This window comes from Terrapene carolina, unplaced genomic scaffold (genome assembly GCF_002925995.2).
Source record: "Terrapene carolina triunguis isolate 2854851 unplaced genomic scaffold, T_m_triunguis-2.0 Scaffold189, whole genome shotgun sequence".
NCBI classification, from domain to species: domain Eukaryota; kingdom Metazoa; phylum Chordata; order Testudines; family Emydidae; genus Terrapene; species Terrapene triunguis.
Genome location: NW_020664540.1, coordinates 10,841,987 through 10,862,205, shown reverse-complemented (window position 1 = coordinate 10,862,205; position 20,219 = coordinate 10,841,987). Strand labels below are relative to the sequence as shown.

Here is a 20,219-nt window from a genome sequence, read left to right as displayed (position 1 = left end):
GATAAAGGGCGGCTGTACAGATTTTAGTGACAGTTTTGGCAGGCTGAGTTAAAATTATGAAAATGCAAATCACAGCTTTTGCAACTGTAAATATTACAGCTTGATGTTACTGAAGCCCTTTAAAAGCTGAAGTTTGTTGACAGGCCCAAACAAAATGCCTCCATGATGGTTTTGGAAGCTTTATTATTGCAGCCCTGGGGACTGGAGGGCACCTTGAGTGGGGTAAAGAAAATCCTAGCCACGGTGTTAAAACTAGGGCTGTCAAGCGATTAAAAAAAGTAATCGTGATTAATTTTTTTAATCATGCGATTAATAGCGCTGTTAAAGAATAACAGAATACCATTTATTTAAATATTTTTGGATGTTTTCTATATTTTCAAAAAAATTGATTTCAATCACAGAATACAAAGTGTACAGTGCTCACTTTATATTTATTTTTGATTACAAATATTTGCACTGTAAAAACAAAAGAAATTGTATTTTTCAATGCATCTAATACAAGTATTGCAATGCAATCTCTTTATCATGAAAGTTGAACTTACAAATGTAGAATTATGTACAAAAGAAACTTGAATTCAAAAATAAAACAATGTAAAACTTTAGCACCTACAAGTCCAATCAGTCCTACTTCTTGTTCAGCCAAATGCTCAAACAAGTTTGTTTACATTTGCTGGAGATAATTCTGCCTGCTTCTTGTTTATAATGTCACCTGAAAGTGAGAACAGGCATTTGCATGGTACTGTTGTAGCCGGTGTCGCAAGATATTTACATGCCAGATGCGCTAAATATTCACATGTCCCTTCATGCTTCAACCACCATTCCAGAGGACATGCGTCCATGCTGATGATGAGTTCTGCTCGATAATGATCCGAAGCAGTGCATGTTCATTTTCATCATCTGAGTCAGATGCCACAAGCAGAAGGTTGATTTTCTTTTTTGGTGGTTCGGGTTCTGTAGTTTCCAAATCAGAGTGTTGCTCTGAAGACTTCTGAAAGCATGCTCCACATCTGGTCCCTGTCAGATTTTGGAAGGCACTTCAGATTCTTAAACCTTGGGTCGAGTGGTGTAGCTTTCTTTTGCATTTTGTCAAATTTGCAGTGAAAGTATTCTTAAAATGAACATATGCTGGATCATCATCCGAGACTGCTATAACATGAAATATATGGCAGAATGCGGATAAAACAGAGCAGGAGAAACAACTCTCCCCCAAGGAGTTCAGTCACAAATTTAATTAATGCATTGTTGTTGTTTTTTAAACGAGTGTCATCAGCATGGAAGTATGTCCTCTGGAACGATGGCTGAAGCATGAAGAAGCATATGAACCTTTAGGGCATCTGGCATGTAAATATCTTGCAATGCCAGCTACAACAGTGCCATGTGAATGCCTGTTCCCACTTTCAGGTGACATTGTAATTAAGAAGTGAACAGCATTATCTCCCGTAAATGTAAACAAACTTGTTTCTCTTAGCGATTGGCTGAACACGTAGGAGAACTGAGTCGACTTGTAGGCTCTAAAGTTTTACATTGTTTTGTTTTTGAATGCAATATGTAATAAAAAAACTACATTTGTAAGTTGCACTTTCATGATAAAGAGATTGCACTAGAGTACTTGTATGAGGTGAATTGAAAAATACTATTTATTTTGTTTATCATTTTTACAGTGCAAATATTTGTAATAAAAAATATAAAGTGAGCACTGTACAGTTTGTACTCTGTGTTGTAATTGAAACTGATATACTTAAAAATGTAAACAAACATCCAAAAATATTTAATAAATTTTAATTGGCATTCTATTGTTTAACAGTGTGATTAACTCAAAAAAAATTAATCGCGATTAATCGCGAGTTAACTGTGATTAATTGACAGCCCTAGTTAAAACCACCCACAAAACAACGCTGCTTGATTTGACAGGATTAAGGAGATATGAACATCATGTGGTCTCCCTGCACTTCCTGCTAGTTCTGTTCTTGTGAGCTCGAAGACGGCTTGTAGACACTACAATAATACAAATATTTTTATTTTTTTCACAATTATTAACCAACTTCTTAACTGAAGGTCCAGAATTCAGTAACACCTGTGTACAACAGAAGCCATGACAAATCAATTTTCCATGGTTTCTACTTCAATCCGCACACTTAGTTTTTAATTGAATCAGATCTCAATGAACTGTGTTAAATCAAAATAAATACAGATGCTATTAAAAAACACACACAAGTTAAAGACTAGAAGTACCTAAAGAATTTAGAAAAATATGGACTGAGATGAACAGGAGGAAGTTTTAACAAAAAATTCAAGGTAATATATTTTAATCCATGCAAAGGACAAAACAGCAAAATGTTGATTACAGAGCAGTAATGCAGAGAAGGATTTGAAGATGACAGCAAACACATTAAACATGAGCACATGCTAAAATGATGTTGCATAAAGAGCAAACACTAATCTGGGTATCACTGATAAAACTAAGAAGGTGATTATTTTAACCATCTTTAGTGACATCTGGAGCACTTTGCTCACTTATAGGCTTCTCATTACAGAAAGAGGATTGGTTAACCAGTCCCTCCAAAGCAGGACAACAGAAGTGATGAGGAACAGAAGATATGCCTTCATGAAGAGGCTGAAGAAATTGGATACATACAGTTTGGGGAACAGACTGCAAAGCAGAGATATGATATTACAGAAATATAAATGTGGGAGAATTATTCAGAGTAGTTAACAAGTGGCAAGATTGAAAGAACAATCCAAAAGTAGAAAAGAGAAAAAAAATCCAACTAGACTTCAGGAAAGAATTTGCACGCATGAGGTCAATAAGGCAATAACATAGTTTACCCAGGGAAATCATCAAGGCACAATCATTAAGTGTCCAAGAAAGAAATTATTTTAACACTGTGGTAAAAATGTTAGAGTAAACCCTGCATTTATGTGGGGATAATGCAAGGGCAACCCAGGAGGTGCCATTAGCCCCCAAAGCAGTGAAATGTACACAGACATTTGGGCTCCAAGATCATATAACTGACAAAGAAATGTTGATATTTTACTTTTAGAGCGCACACAGGATTGCACTTAAATTGTTGTGGGTATAAGGAGATGGTAAAGCACATATCTAAGCAGGTTCTCCCTTATTCCTATAAATACTATCTCTACTTATGATTTGACTTAGGAGGTAATGTTAAAGTTACCGAGCACAATCAATATTCAAGCACCAGACTTACCTGATATCTACATAGGATTATTTGTACCTAGAAAATCTAGTTTCTACTCCCAGCTCTGCCACAGGCTTCCTTTGTGGCCTAAAGCAAAGAGTTTGGCTTCTGCCTCATTTCTCTCCTTCACACCCACATCTGTAAGATGCAGATCCTACTTCACTGGGCGGTGCTAGAATTAATTCATGTTCATCAAATCCTTTCTTCACCTTAAAATCTATTCAAATATTTTGGGATCTTCCAGTGGAAAGTGCTACGGAACTTCTAATTATAAATGGCATGAAAATACTAGCTAATTAACAATTACACTGCAGTAGGCTCCAAGTAACTATTCTAACCTGCACTTTACTATTTAAATTTCATGTTACTACATGGGATTTTATATGGAGGTGTATGGTAAGCACTTTTAAAATAAAATGTATGCAAGTTTTATTTGGGTCTAGCTTAGACAGTTACTACAGATAACTTTTATATACAGATCTGGAAAAGGTTTTGTCTGCTTGTGATGCCTTTTTTTTTTTTAATTTAAATCTGTTCTCATTTTTCTTGAAGGACAGGAGCACTTTTTCACACACTCTCACTGACTAATGCAGAGTGCCAAACAGCAATTACTGTATACCCACAGACAATGATCCAAACAACACTGTGCAACTGGCTGCTACGGAGTATGGACATATGAAATGGTTAGTTTCTAATTTCGCTATGATATGTTTTCAGCTAAGCAGTAAGGGGATGGCTATTAACCCTGAGCTATGACACATCTCTCCTACAGGATGCATTTCAAGTACAGCCAGCCATCCTTAACATTTTTGCCAGGCCTGCAAAATAAATTTTTCCCATCCCAAATGTAGCAATTCCTATCCACCATGCACACCATGTGCAGTACTTTGGGTTAGCGAGCTGATTCTTTGGGATACATCTCAAATGTAACATTCATTTTACATACTGCATGGAGTTATTGGTGTCCTGTTTCCTGCAGCAGCTGCACTCCACTTCTGCAGTTTGTTCCTTTCAGTCCCACTAGTCAGTTTATACTGATTTATGCTGTAAGGACAACTAGAAACTTTTAAGAAGTATCTCAGCTTTCATGCCTAATTCCCCCAAATCTTGGTGAGGGGAGAGAATACACCACCATAGGCTGTACATTCCCCAAAAGCACACTCCAATTATAAGTATCCATGTCCAGTAGACTGGCCCAGCACAACAAAATCTCAGACGTTGTGTTCAAAAACTTTATGGATTATTGGGTGGAACTGAGGGGAGGGAGGAGTTCAAAGAAAAAAGGCAAGAGATTTCTGTGTGCATTCTAAAGCTGCCCTCTCAGCATTTTTCAAATCTCTTATAATTTCATAAAATGAAAAATGCCAACATTGCCAAATTAAGAATCACTGAATACAAATGCTTTATCAGCAATCTGCAGGCTAGTGCTGTTAATTTACATTTCAGAACAATGACACTTTAAGAAGTCAGTCACTCCCTGGTTTGAAGTCTGACCATGGTAAGTCATGGCAGCAGCTTGTAATTAGGGCAGTACTGCTTATTGCTTTGAACTGCTTTTATCCCGCTGACAGCTCTTACCTTTTCAGAGTTTGTAAAAACATCAGACTTCAGCTCTCCATCCAGAAACTCATTAAAGTATTTCATCAGTTTCTGAGCCTCCACAGCCCGTTGCCGTGGCGTGTTTACCCCCTCCAGTTGGTCACCAAGGTGACAGACCTTAGTTGCTACATAGCTGATGTGCTCATCTAGTTCTTGGAAATGTTGGAAGGCAACCTGGGAGAACACAGACATGCCTATAAAATACACAATTTTTCCACTTACTGTACTTAAAAAAATAAAATAAAAGTAAACTATTGATTCTATCTAGTGTCAGTCACAATGACAAGCAAACCAAACTGGACAACTAAATTACAAGCTCAGCACTCACAGCTAGAGAGAACTCCTGTGATGGGGAAAGAGATACAGTAACTCCCCACTTAACGTCCTCTCGCTTAACGTTGTTTCACTCTTACGTCCCTGCTCCATTACAGAACATGCTCGTTTAAAGTCGTGCAATGCTCCGCTATAACGTCATTTGGCTGCCTGCTTTGTCCGCAGCTGGCAGTCCCCCTATCAGCTCCCCTACGCCCTCTCAGCGGACCACGCGGATCAGCGCCTTGCTCCTGCTCCCCTCGCCTCCTGCCCGCGGCATTCAGCTGCTTTGCGGCATTCAGCATTCTGCAGTGCCAGTGGGCTGTGCCTGTGTGGGGTAAGGCGGGGGCACCTCCCATTGCTTCATACTCAGCAATGATGTTCCCACTGCTTCATACTCAGCAATGATGATTGTAGTATTAAATTGCTTGTTTAAAATTGTTTAAAATGTATGTAATGCCTTTTGTCTGGCAAAAAAAAAAAAAACCCCTGGAACCTTACCCCCCCCCATTTAAAATAAATAAAATAAAATAAAATAAAATAAATAAATAAAAATAAATAAATAAAACAAATAAATAAATAAATAAATAAATTTACATTAATTCTTATGGGGAAACTGGATTCGTTTCACTTAAAGTCGCATTTTTCAAGAACATAACTACAACGTTAAGTGAGGAGTTACTGTATATGCTTCATTTAGAATGTACCCCTAATTACCCAGAGTTCACTTACTTTCTTTACACTTTTCTGAAGAGCCATATAACCCAGTGGTTCTCAACCCATGGCTGGTTTACGGCCCAATCAGCACACAGCTGCGGCCCATGTGACATCCTCAGGGCCATACAGGTAGTGTGTATATTGTGTGGATGCAGCCCACATAACACAAAGAGCTGCATAAGCAGCCCACAATGGTAAATAGGTTGAGAACCATTGACATAAGCAAACACTGATGATGAAAGGCAATAGTCTATAATCAGACCTGGAATTTTAGTATTTTAAAACTAATAAAACAGGTTAGTGGCCCAATGCTCAGCTGATGTAAATTGATGTAGCTCTACTGAAATCAGTGGAGCTATGTTGATTTACACCAGCTGAGGATCTGGCCCCATATATTTTAGCAGAGATATTTATGTAAAATACCAAACATAACTTGTAAAGTACCAAAACCAGATGTGACTTTAATTACAAATATGTATTGTACCCTAAACTTTGCCTCTCTATGCTAAAAGATATGGGGCCAAATCCACACACAAACATACACACTTCATATGTATATGGTTTAAAATGAACATTAAGTTATGCATAAGATACTGCAAATAAGATACATATTTTATAATTTTATTCTTAGTTGACTGATACTCACATCCCAGACTAGCACCCAAAACTTGGATTTGTAACAACATAAGAATGCCCATACTGGGTCAATCTATCTAACACAGTATCCTGTCTTCTGATAATGGTCGTTGCTAGATGATTCAGAGGGAAGTAATTGAACAAGACTGGCAAAACCACCTTCTGGCAATCAGAGGTTTAGGGACACCCAGAGCATGGTAGGGTTGCATCCCTGAACATCTTGGCTAATAGTCATTAATGGACCTATCGAACTTATCTAATTCTTTTGTGAACCCAGTTATGCTTTTGGCCTTCACAACATCCCATGGCAATGAGTTGCACACATTGACGGAAAATTATCCCTAACTTTTGTTCTGCATGTTCCTGAGCAGCTCAATAATAGTGGTCACTCCTGTTCACCACTTCTTACATAATTATGCTCCTAATACTTGACATGGGTGGCTATTGACACCTTGCCCTTGTACTCACTTCACTGTGAAACCATACCAGTCCTCATGCATTCTAGAAAGCAGGGCAGGGTTTGCTACTCAACAAAGCTTCACTCCACTATAAATGGGTTTCACTCTAGTACATAGCCATTAGCAACTACAATTTAAGTACTGCGTTTAAGAGATATTATTTCCCTCCCCTTTAATACTCTCCCCTAGCAGATAGTTGCCAACAACTCCCAGGAGAGTGGGGAGGAATTCCTAGCGCTTAGTCTTGTTGCAGGGGCTCCCAGCAAGGAATGAAGAGGAGCTGGTCTTGCTAAAGCTACTCACAGTGATTGAACATACGGCCTTCATGAGAACCCCTGTAGTTGCCAATACCTCCCGTAGGGGTTGAAGAGCCCAGCAATCCCTGAAGTAAAGACCTGTTTTACAGATAAGACACCTCCCCCCCCCCCCCCCTTTTTTTTTTTTTAAAGGAACTGTTTACAGAGATCTGATTGCAAATTATGGGCCCACTGTATTGAGAATTTTTTTTATAGGATAACATTTTTCAATAGCTTTTATAATTTAATATTGACTATACACCTTAGTTCTTACCTGGTTGCTTTTCTGCAGCTCTTGTACTTTCTTGGCAAATTCCTTGGCTTCTTTCTGGCAATGCTGTTCTAGCTTCTCCACCTTTCTTTGAATCCTTTCATCCATTACCTGTAGTTCTTGGATATGATTTACAAATTCTTCTAATAATCTGATTTAAAAAATGATGATTTGATAAAGCAGATTTTAATATGAAAAGGTTTATCTTACTACAGTAAAAATGTATTAAAGGCACAGGCCTAAGAAATCCACTCACCTGCAGGAAGCAGGAAGCTTTCTTTGGCTAGTGATTGAACCTAAGGTATCAATCTCTGTAGAATTGAAGCTTCTGGGTTTTTTTAAAATTACATTTATAGCTCTTACACCTGTGCATTTCATATTTTTATATAGATATAGCCGCTTGGAAAAAAACTGCCAGGCACTTACTAGCCCAAGGACTTGTCTCCATTAGGGATTTTTACAATGGTTTACTTATACCAATGCAAAAATTTCTCATGTAGACAAACACTAGGCCTTCTCACCAAGGTAAAAAATGCCAGTGCCAAGTCATCCCCTGCAATTTAAGGAATAAAACAGCCACAGGACTAACCCTAATAACAAAACCAAATGAAAGATCAGGGAACTCTGCATCTGGGGAAATGCTGAATTAGCAGAGGAGGTGGTGATGGCATTTCTTCCAGGATGCTGTTCCTGGACCCTGTTTGGAGGATCCATTTTTTCATATTAGCCTCTGGCAAGTAAGTGTCCAAATAATTTAAAGCCCTTCCAACCTGATCCAACTACTAGAAAGGAGAAGGAGCACACACTTTCTGCTCACTACTCCCATCTCAAAGAGTCTCCAGGCAACTGTGAAGTGAAGGGAGAGTGGTATCTCTGCTATTCTACGCCTCCTCCCAGTGAGTAGCTCCAGAGCCTACCTGCTCTGAGGCTTATAGCTTTTCCACCAAGCAGCTGCATGAAACTGACCTGATTTTTGTCAGTTTCACCACTGCTCCGAATGTCAGTGTTTACTGCTGCTAAGACTGACCAGCTTTCACTTAGCTGCAGCTTCGCAAAGCTATGAGCAGCAGCAGTATTGGAGTTGTCTGTGCAGACTGCATTAGTTTATATACTGTTTACATTTCAAAAACCATCTTTGTAACTGTAAGGACTAAAAAAGAATCTTAACTTATTAAATGTTAGATTATGCAGAAGTTCATGAAACTTGCCCATGTAAATTTATTACCCATGGCAAGCAGGAGAGTCATAGAGTCATAGACTTTAAGGTCAGAAGGGACCAATATGATCGTCTAGTCTGACCTCCTGCACAACGCAGGCCACAGAATCTCACCCACCCACTCCCGCAACAAACCCCCAACCTATGTCTGAGCCACTGAAGTCCTCAAATCATGGTTTAAAGACTTCAAGGTGCAGAAAATCCTCCAGCAAGTGACCCGTGCCCCACACTGCAGAGGAAGGCAAAAAAAACCCAGGGCCTCTGCCAATCTGCCCTGGAGGAAAATTCCTTCTCAACCCCAAATATGGTGATCAGCTAAACCCTGAGCATGTGGGCAAGACTCACCAGCCAGACACCCAGGAAAAAATTCTCTGTAGTAACTCAGATCCCACCCCATCTAACATCCCATCACAGGCCATTGGACATATTTGCCGCTAATAGTCAAAGATCAATTAATTGCCCAAATTAGGCTATCCCATCATACCATCCCCTCCATAAACTTATCAAGCTTAGTATTGAAGCCAGATATGTCTTTTGCCCCCACTGCTCCCCTTGGAAGGCCGTTCCAGAACTTCACTCCTCTGATGGTTAGAAACCTTCGTCTAATTTCAAGTCTAAACTTCCTGATGGCCAGTTTATATCCAGTTGGTTTTTGTGTCCACATTGGTACTGAGCTTAAATAATTCCTCTCCCTCCCTGGTATTTATCCCTCTGATATATTTATAGAGAGCAATATGGTAATGCTGCCACATTACTGTTCTTGAGAATCTAAGCTTATGGTTATGAAAGTAATCTTTAAAATGTGGCCTGAATGTAAACTACTGACACAATGACTACTGTTTAAAAATAATGACTCAGAAGTGTGAACCTCTTCCATTCATTTCAATGGGTAACTTCAGTTCTGAAGTCTAATTCCAGGGACAGCATCATTCTAGAAACCCCCACCCCAACTGCTGCAGCTGTCACAGAGGACAGGTCTATTACTGGCTTTTAGCCAGGATGGGCAGGGACAGTGTTACTCGCCTCTGTTTGCCAGAAGCTGGAAATGGGCGATGGGGATGATTACCAGTTCTGTCCATTCCCTCTGAAGCACCTCCACTGGCCACTGTCAGAAGACGGGATACTGGGCTAGATGGACCTTGAATCTGACCCAGTATGGCCTTTCTTATGTTATGTCTAAAGGGCTGGGCTTCTCACTAGGGGGTTGTCACTGAACCTTATTAATGAAGCCTCTATCTTTGTCTTTCATATCTACCTCTGGCTAGTATGGGCTTGTCCACATGTGGAGATATCTAATTCCATGTGCGGACATTCTTATTGTGGAATAAGAGTGTCTTGTTCAGCTTGATCTGCTGTAGATTAAGGTAAACAGGCACAAGACACTCTTAATCCAGAATGAGGGTATTCACACATGGAATTATTTAGGAATAGCTATTGTGTTTTACATGCACACAATACCTTAATCCAAGTTAATTTAGGTCTACCCTAAATTTAGTCCTACTGAGCACTCCTAAATTGTGACTACAAAAGGAAGAAGGGACATCCACCCAGCCCCAAAATACTCTAGTCAATGACGGCTTTAAGACTAGCACTGGTGAGAGTAAAGTCATAATGAACAGCACTGATTGAAACACGGATTCTTTTCAACATATCAGAAAATCAAAATTGCTTAAGTCAACATGGCCTCTCTCATGCTAACCAAGATAACAAATGAATATTTTGTGGAAGATGCTGAGATACCACAACAATGCTCCATCCTCTAAAAACCAAAATGGTACAGAATATTTTCACTCCCCTCCCCCCCAAGGGTATTGCTGCATAGAATTTTTGTGTTAATTGTGTTTACTTGTTGATTAAAGTTATTAAACACATCAAAAAGAAGGCTGGCCTTGTTGCCCAGGGACACTGCTCAAACCAGCTCTCCCTCTTGACCAGCAAAAATTACCACTGTCAAAGCATAAGGCCAAGTAGAAGCCATTCCCTTTTATTTAAAAAGGGATTTCCCCACTCATTTCTTACTGCTATATTTTTCCCCCTAAATAAAATTGTTCTGAAAGTTCATTAAAAATCTGGCTTGTGGTCACATATTTTAGCAATTCTCCCAGTTGGAGATCTTCTTGGATACATGCCGACACTGCATATAGCTCTGTTACAGATGTAAAAAAAATTGAATAATTAAAGATTGTTAAAACAAATTACACATTTTCATTTACCTTTTGGGATCAAAAGCTTCTGCTCCACCTCTGGAACCTCCTCCAGGAATTCGCCATGCCAGGCGTTCAATGTACTCATCTGCCACAAAAGGCTCCTAGCCATAGAATAAAGACTCTTTACAATGTGCCACAGTGGGTAATTTACTAAATTGCTGTTTACACATCATTATGAAAGTGGTTAAAAACTTCGTTGCAATAAAGGCCAAACACATACGCATTGGCCACTGTCGGTAGACAGGATACTGGGCTGGATGGACCTTTGGTCTGACCCAGACAGCCATTCTTATGATGAAAGGAACATGTCTGAAGATGCAGGATCTTCAGGTAGGTAAACTTTTTTATTTTATATTTCTTTAAGGACTGCCTGTCTTCCTTCTGGACTATTCTTAAATTCTCATGTTTGAGCAAAAAAATATAGTTGTTACTCTATGGTACTATAATTTTAGATGCAGTTGTGATAAAAAATAAATAGCTGAAATAGGCAGATCTTCCTTTTACAATTTCACCTTTAAAGTAGTACTGAGTGTCAGTGAATGCAATGAGCAGTATGGTAAATACTAAATGAGCAGTATGGTAATAATAATTAAATAACTGCACTGACTTATTTTGTTTAGGAGAATCCATCCTCAACATACAGAATTCTTAAGACTATCCACCTTCATTTTCTACAGTTTCAGAGTTATCTGCCAATGATAGTGTTTCAGTCACGTATCAGAGGGGTAGCCGTGTTAGTCTGAATCTGTAAAAAGTAACAGAGGGTCCTGTGGCACCTTTAAGACTAACAGAACTGTTAGTCTTAAAGGTGCCACAGGACCCTCTGTTACTTGTTTCAGTCACATCATCTATGTCACATAGCCACAGTATATCGCCTGTAGCAAAAATAAAAATCTCCATCATCCAGAAACAACCATAAATAAGTTTGTGATAAGAACCAGGAGATTACAAGAAGAGGTAATTGATGAAAAAATTGCCCGGTTTGTTTATGCAACAAACTCTCCTTTCCCTATGATTGAGAACTCACACTTCATTAACATGGTTCAGTCATTAAGACCAGGATACAGTCCACACAACAGAGCAGATGTTACAGGCAAATTGCTGGATAAAGTGTATGAAAGAGAAATTGAGCAGCGTGCAAAAGGTCTAGAGGGTGAAATTGTAAACCTGAGTGTTGATGGGTGGAGCAATGTCCATAATGATCCTGTTGTATGTGCTTGCGTGATAACAGAAGGGAATATCTTTCTTACAGAAACAATTGATACCTCAGGAAATGCACATGCAGCAGAATACTTACAAGTAGCAGTAAAAGCTATAACAAACTGTGAATAAAAAATTCAAATGTCTAGTACGCAGCTTGGTCACAGACAATGCTGCAAATGTATCCAAGATGAGAAGAAATTTAGAAGAGAGTCCAAAGCTAATAACATTCAGTTGCAGTGCTCATTTAATGTACCTCCTAGCCAAAGACTTCAATGTTCCAGAAATAAAGGCTAATATTGTTGAAACTGCAAAATACTTCCGTAACAACCACTTTGCAGCAGCTGCTCTGAAAAAAGTGGAGGAATCAAGCTAACTCTCCCACAAGACATGCAATGGAACTCAGTAGTGGACTGTTTTGAGCACTATATCAAGAACTGGCCTAATCTGATGACATTTTGTGAACAAAACCGTGAAAAAATAGATGGCACTGTCACAGCCAAAGTTCTCAACATTGGGCTTAAGAGAAATGTTGAACACATGCTGAGTTCCCTGAAACCTATTTCTGTAGCCTTGAACAAAATGCAGGGAAATAGCGGTTTTATTGCTGACGCTGTGGAAATTTGGAAGGAACTGAGTGAGATCTTAAAAAGAGAAATATGCAATGACAGAGTTAAATTACAAGCATTAAAAAAAACGAATGGGACAAGCACTATCTCCAGCTCGTTTTCTTGCAAATATTCTCAATACTCGGTACCAGGGTCAAACCTTAACTGCTGAAGAAGAGGAGTTGGCTATGACATGGACATCCAGCAATCATCCCTCCAAAATGCCAACTATAATAAACTTCATATACTCAAGAAATATATGTTTGCTGATGATGTTTTAAAGAAAGTCACACCAGTGAACTGGTGGAAGTCACTTAAGCACTTGGATTCAGTGTTGAAGTGGTAATCTCACTTTTAACAACAGTAGCTTCTTCTGCTGGTGTAGAAAGAATATTTTCTCTCTTTGGACTAATTCATTCCAAATTGAGAAATCATTTGGGACCTGAAAAAGCAGGAAAGTTTGTTTTTCTTTTCCAGATTATGAAGAAACAGGAAAATGAAGGTGAAGACGACTGATATTTTAAGTTTCTCATGTTGACCTGGTTGACAGACTTGATTTAATTTTGGGTTTTTGTTTTTTTTTAATATTTCACTTAACTTTTAGTTAAAAACAATTTTAACAAAAACAAACCTGATTTTTAAAAACTTGAATGTTTAACTAAATTCAAAAATTCATATGCTTCTTTTGTTAAAATATTATGTGTTTGCTGTTGAAGAAAAAAATCCAGAATACATAACGTTGTTGTTTTAGTTAAATAAAACAATTTAAATGTCTGTCTGGTGATGTTCTCCTCCTAATACAGCATGGCAAGAAAATCCTCCAAATATTAATGATTAACCTGTTGAATTGGAGATAGTTCACCTCCCAATAACTTCAGAAATATCTGCTTCAATTACCTTTGGAAAATGAAATAACCAATCATTCATTTTCTGATATAGCTGTAAAACTAATCTGAAAAGTTTTCAAAATAAATCACTTGAAAAACGTATAGTGTGTACCATCTAAAAATGAAACCTACATCTATCTTTGAGTTGTAAAGAATATGTATTAAGGTTATAACAACCAACAAAAATGCACTTTTATGTAGAAATCCATGAATAAATCGAGTCTTCCTGACTAGTGATTTAAATCATGATTTATATATAGGTTTCAGTACATTTTACATTTGAGAATATTGCAGGGAATAAAATGCACATCAGTATATAATGTATAATATGACAAGCCCACAAATAGTATTTAATCTGAAATGATTCAATATTGTATGTGTGGGTGTCTTTTGGTTCTTCAGAGCAGCATTTTCAAGGGAAATCAACTTGATATCTAATCATATTTTTGATTTAAAGTAAAACTACATTCATGTAGCAGATAAGTCCTTTTACCTCCTGGCCAATTTTGGTAATTTTACACTCACATTTTCCTCTCCTCATTGTTGTGTGAAAGTTACACACACACAAGGGAAATACAAAGTATTGATCAATGTAAACTTAGAAAATAGGTTTTTTCTCCAATCTTTAAGTTATAGTAATTTTAGAAGTTACAGTAAGTGAATTGTACATTGATTTGATTGATGTTGCAGTAAGCGAAACCTGATTTTGAAATTGATAATGTCACTTTGAGAGTTACGTAGCACATTCAACTGCAAACGTATAAGCTTGATAAGAAGGGAAAACATTTATTGAAAATAGATTAAATTATTACAACTGTATTGAACAATAATATACTGTAATAGTTTATATCCCAGTTTTTTTGGTGGAATGTGAAACTATACAGTACATGTCAAATTGTGCATCCTTTATAGTATGAAGATGGTTAACATGTACTGAACATAAATATCCCCGTAAAGCATCGCTGTCCAATCTTTCTGTCTCTTTAGAAACAAACAAACAAAAAAGCTCTTAAACATCATCAACAACAAAAAGAATATTAGTACTGAATTATCTGTTGCTGCTTCTCTTTTGGCAAGAATTAGAATAGTGGAAAGTATTACATAAAAGCTCAAACAGCTGTACAATAAAAAAAAGTATCTAGAGCAATCTGACGGTTGAGTAAGCATTTTACATTTCCTTTCCACAGTTGCAGAAAATAACATTTACTGTAAATGTCATTACTAAGCACCCAATCTGTAAAAGTGATATCATCAGATGAACTCTAACAGGCATTTTCTGTACAGCTTTGAACCTCCCTCTAGCACCAAAGCAATATATGGGACCGTATCTACAGTGCCAAAACAACCAAATTTAATGACAATTGTGGTTGAATTGGGCAATAACGCAGTTGGTCTGGCCTGGGCAAATGGACCCAAACTGGATCAAACCATGTTAAAATCCAGTTCAGCCATAATCATAGTTGAACTCTATTTTGGCTCAGTAGATAGATCAATTCTTCAAGTCCCCTCTGGCTTATCAATTTTCATTAACTCTCTATCCACACCAGGGTGCATAATCAGGTTGAAAATATCTCTCAAACATAGTTCTGCCCAAATGAGGCAGTAACACATCTTCCTCTATCTATGTTCAACCCAGTTACCATCATAATACACATCACTTTTCAAATTCGAACACTAGTAGGAGAGGTCCCACAAGCAGCTTATTGACTAACAGTTATTTAAAAAGCTATTACAACTTCTTATTTGCTTAAGTGGACAAAAATAGACTGTATACCTATATTAGGGAACAATGTTTCAAACCTGGTATCTAGGGTAAGGCTTCATCTACACACTACAATTTCAATATGGCTGCTATATAGGTATCAAATTCTGGTACGTGATAGATATCAAATTTTGCCATCTGAAATGGAAATTCCACAACACAAAGAAAAAGGAAGCAAAACTTAACAGCGACATCTATTTCCTGGGCAAATGCAAGAAACAAAACATCATCAATAACAATCTGACCACTACATACAACTTCAAATACACTGAACAGCTCTGCAGAAGGACTTCAGAAAAACTGAGGAACCATCTCTTGTACCTTACATACTCCAAAAGAGACCATCTCAAACAAGAAATCATCACATACTCCCATACACTGGCAGGAAAAAACAACAACAGGACAACTACCTGGGGATTATGCAAAAAAACTAAAACATCTATCAAAAAACTTGATGACAGCCATCCAACACAAAAACAAAAAGCAAAACCAACTACAACAACTCCACAACCCCAACTCCAGGAGAAACCGTAGCACCAGAACTCACCATATAGACACTACACAACACCCCATCATCATCATTTATCAAGACCAGCCCTAATCGGAGCTGAATTATCTTTAGTCTCCAAGGAACTGAACTTCTGCCCCACCACGGAAACTGATACCATACTAACATGGAGAATTAGAAGAATTCTTTCGCAGACCCATTCTCAAAGAATTATTTCACAACAAAGACACAACCCACAACTAACACATCTCCACCAATAGTCATAAGAAAAAATAATTATCTGACTGGATACCCCACAGTGATAAAATCACACACTTTATCATTACCTTGATTGCTTTAGGAAAATTGATTGTGAAATCCATAAACATCACATCTACCACAATCTCTCTACTGCTGAGAGGACAGCTACACAGCCCCTGAAATCATCAAACAGTAATCAAACCAGCAGACAAAGGGGAGACATCGCAGTTCTCAACCGCGATGACTACATTAACAAGGCCAAACAACAACTCTCCAACACCACCTACTATGAAGAAGTCAAAGAAGACCCCATACCACAATTCACACAGGTACTTAAGCATATCACCAAATCCTTCCACAAACAACTCCAAGAGAAACTCTACAACTTCATTTCCCATTAAGTCACGTGAGGCACCCTCCACATGCTTCCCAAGATACACAAACAAGGGAACCTATGCAGATCCATCTTATCTGGCCATGGCACTTTTATTGGCAGATGATCAGGACTCAGAAACCATCCTCAAACCACTTACCACACAAAAGGCCAGCTTCCTCCAGGACCCAACTGACTTCCTTCAGAAACTCACAACATTAATAATTTCCCTCAAATCATCATTCTTGCACCATGGATGTCATCTCCCTACACACCAACATCCCTCATAATGACAGCATTGCTGCCTGCCTCAAATATCTACAAGACAATGGACAACACTCAGATAACCACTCCAAACACACCACCAAACTCATCCATTTCATCCTCACCCATAACAATTTCACGTTCAGCAACACTTTGTCCAAACCATGGGAACAGACATGGATACTAGGATGGCTCCCCAATGTGTCATCCTCTTCATGGACCACTTTGAGGAAGAATTTGTGGCCAAATATACCACAAAATCAATGATATGCCTGAGATACATCAATGATATTTTCATCTTCTGGAGAGAGTGTAGGTCATCTGTCATAGATTTCCACCACAACTTCAAAAACAACCACTACCCATCCATCAAACTCTCTCTAGAACACTCCTGCACCAGCATCAACTTCCTGGCCACCACAATCAGCTTCAACAATGGAACTCTACAGACAACTATATAAAATAAACCCACAGATCACCACACTTACTTTCACAGATCCTGTAACCACACCAAGAAACCCTTTATTTACAGCCAGGCAACACAGAATATACTTACTCTAAGGAGAAAGTCCAGGATATACACCTTAACATACTTAAAACTGCCTTCGTTGAACAAGGACATTCCACCAGAGAAGTAGATCCCATCATGGAATGGACCACCCAAATACCCAGAGAGAATCTGCTTCAATGCGGGGGGACGGGGGGAGGAGAGTGGGAAACCACTCCAACTGCACAAACCTAGTTGTCACCTACACTTCACACTGCAACCCATATGGGGTATCATTAAGCAGTTACAACCTATACTCAATGGGGACCACATCTTGAAAGAAATTTTCCCCAGCCCACTCTTCTGGCCTTCAAACAACCCCTCAACTTTCCAAGCTCATCATCAGAAGCAACCTCCCCACAGACGAGGACCAACGGAAAGCAGCACCAGACCCTGCCAAAACAGATGCAAAACTGGAAGACATATCTCCACTGGCATGATGATCAATATCCCCCACAAGACATCTTTCAAGATGCCTATCACAACATGTGGAGTAGCTCATCTAGTGCACTAAATGTCTCAACAACAACTATGTGGGTGAAACCAGACAATAACTACACTCTCAAATGAACTCGCACAGAAAAATGATAAAAGATAAAAAACAACAAGTCATCCAAGGGGGAACACTTTTCACAAAACCATCACTCCATAGCTGACCTCTCAGTCCTCATCCTCAAAAAAAAAAAAAAACCTGCACAACATGTTCAAAAGATGAGCCTGGTAGCTTAAATTCATAACTTTGCAAGACACTAAAAATCATGAACCCAATAAAAACACTGGATGTATGGCTTATTACAATAATCTAACCACCCCTTTTTTGTCCTATGATTGCAGACGTGTTAACAGGCCATTTCCCCTTGAATGGTCTCTGACAATATGTGTTAGCTGCTTATACTAAACAATCTGCTCCACCTTGTATTTAGCTGTGACACTCTGAGTACCTTCCCCACACCTGAAGAAGAGCACTTCATTGCTCGAAAGCTTGTCTCTCTCACCAACAGAAGTTGGTCCAATAAAAGATATTACCTCACCCACCTTGGCTCTCTAATATCCTGGGACCAACACAGCTGAACCACCACTGCAAACCATGTTTTGTCATGTAACAACCAATTCCATTTTGTAATGCAGAAAAGACCTAGTGTTTTATGCATATCTAACAGCTACACTACAAAATGCAACCATGTTGTCTTCAGGTTGAGGGGCAAACATATTTTTCCAAACACAATTATAAAGTAAAGGGTGTGAATATATGGCTCCTTAATGCAGTTATAACATAGTGTTTTAACATTGCTTTTTTCTTTTGATACAAGCCAGAAAAAACTGTGTTATAACATGGATCGGTCATAATAATGATTTACAATGTATCTGATTCAAATACAGTAGCAGAATAACTATTCCCTTGGCCAGGGGGAATGTTCCCAAACTGGTCCATGGAACATTTCCAGGTGAGGTATGAAGCATGTGCTGGGTACTTCATTTGCCATTGCATGGAGGCAAGTCAGCATTGAGATGGGCTATAAGAACAATCTCTCTACTACAACAGTGCTCACACTATGGAAAAATTACATTATTTATAGCACCTAGAAGCCCTAATCTTGGAACACAGTACTAAGTGCTATACAAACAAATAGCAAAGAGACCATTCCTGGCCCCAAACAGTTTACAATCCAGTATAAAGCAAGACACAATAGGAATGTCTTTGTTGGAGCCCTCATTGAGGGGAACCAGCAGCTGCATGCCCCATTGCACCTAACCCAACACAGCCACCACTATTTTCCCTTTATATCCATTTTCCCCAACCCTTCATATCTATTCTTCTCCCAGCACAGCAACCCCTTCTCAGTTCTGCTTTTATGTCTACGTGGTTTCCCAGTCCAGCACCTGTGGATGAAGCTGGAAGTCGCCTGCTCTTTAGAGTCGGACGGGAGAATTTAGTGTTGACAACCAAGACCGCACTGAGTTTAGGCTGAGCTCACGACATTGGACAACTCCGTCCCTCCAGCAACCAGCAACACCAGGGACGAGCCCAGAAGGAAACCAGCCCCCAGGAACTCAAGGGTCTCGGCTTTCACCCCCACTCCTCTCCTGGGGGCTGCAGCACCCGTCAGCGAGTCGAGCATGGGGCTGAGCTCCGGGGGAGGAAATCCCACCCACTGTCCCCTCTGCTTCCCCTCACCTCGGACACCAAATGTACCTCAGCGAGACCTCCCCCACCGCTGCCTGCTGAGCCCCACAACATCCCCAGGGCCCAGAGACACCTCCCGCCCTCCAGGGCCCAGAGAGCCCCGGCCCCACTGCCCCTCCCGGCCCCACTGCCCCTCCAGCCGTAGGCCCCAACGGAAGGACGGACACATACACCTTCACCCAGGGCCGCCCCGACCCACCTCGAAGAGCTCGGCAGTGGCGGCCATGTCTGCGGCAGCAGCTGCCCCGAGCTCCTCCTCGCCGAGCCCCTCACACCCCGCCGCCGCCGCCGCCCATTGTGCCCCTGACAGGCCAGCGCCGCGGCACCGCCCCCGCCCGCCGGAAACGGGCCTGGCCTGCGCAGAGGAGCCGCAGCCCGCGCGGTGCGCAGCGCCCGGCCCGGAAGGGTGGGAACGTCCCGCCCCCCGCTCGCGCTGCGCCAGCGCCATCGCCGGGCGGGGCCTCAGTCAGTCCTTCCGCGGGGCAGAGAGCGGCGGTGGGGCGCGGGTGCCCCGGGGCCTGCTCTGGCTTGGGGGCGGGGGCTGCGGCTGGGCAGAGGGGCCCGCTCCGGTTTGGGGGGGCTGCTCTGATTTGGGGGGCTGGGCAGAGACAGAGAAGGGCTCCGGGTTTGGGTCCGTAGGCTCTTACTGGGGAGCAGAGGAAGAGGGTGTTCCTGGTCTGGGTGGGGAGGGGACAGAGAGATTGTGTGTGTGTGGGGGGGGCAGGCTTCTGCT

At 40.2% G+C, this 20,219-nt stretch overlaps 1 protein-coding gene across 2 annotated transcripts in view; it reads right to left on the bottom strand.

The window, feature by feature from the left end:
* EXOC5 (exocyst complex component 5) overlaps nucleotides 1-19,790 on the bottom strand; it is a 40,519-nt gene extending 20,729 nt beyond the window's left edge. The window contains exons 1-4 of one of the 2 annotated variants that reach the window (XM_024223812.3): nucleotides 19,686-19,790; nucleotides 10,919-11,013; nucleotides 7,493-7,640; nucleotides 4,779-4,973 (exon numbers count right to left, since the gene is read on the bottom strand). In XM_024223812.3, coding sequence (XP_024079580.2) covers nucleotides 4,779-4,973; nucleotides 7,493-7,640; nucleotides 10,919-11,013; nucleotides 19,686-19,712 — 465 coding nt within the window. In that variant the 5' untranslated portion in view covers nucleotides 19,713-19,790. The remainder of the gene's footprint in view (nucleotides 1-4,778; nucleotides 4,974-7,492; nucleotides 7,641-10,918; nucleotides 11,014-19,685) is intronic. The other variant, XM_024223818.3, reaches the window with a different exon arrangement.
* Nucleotides 19,791-20,219: the final 429 nt, after the last annotated feature.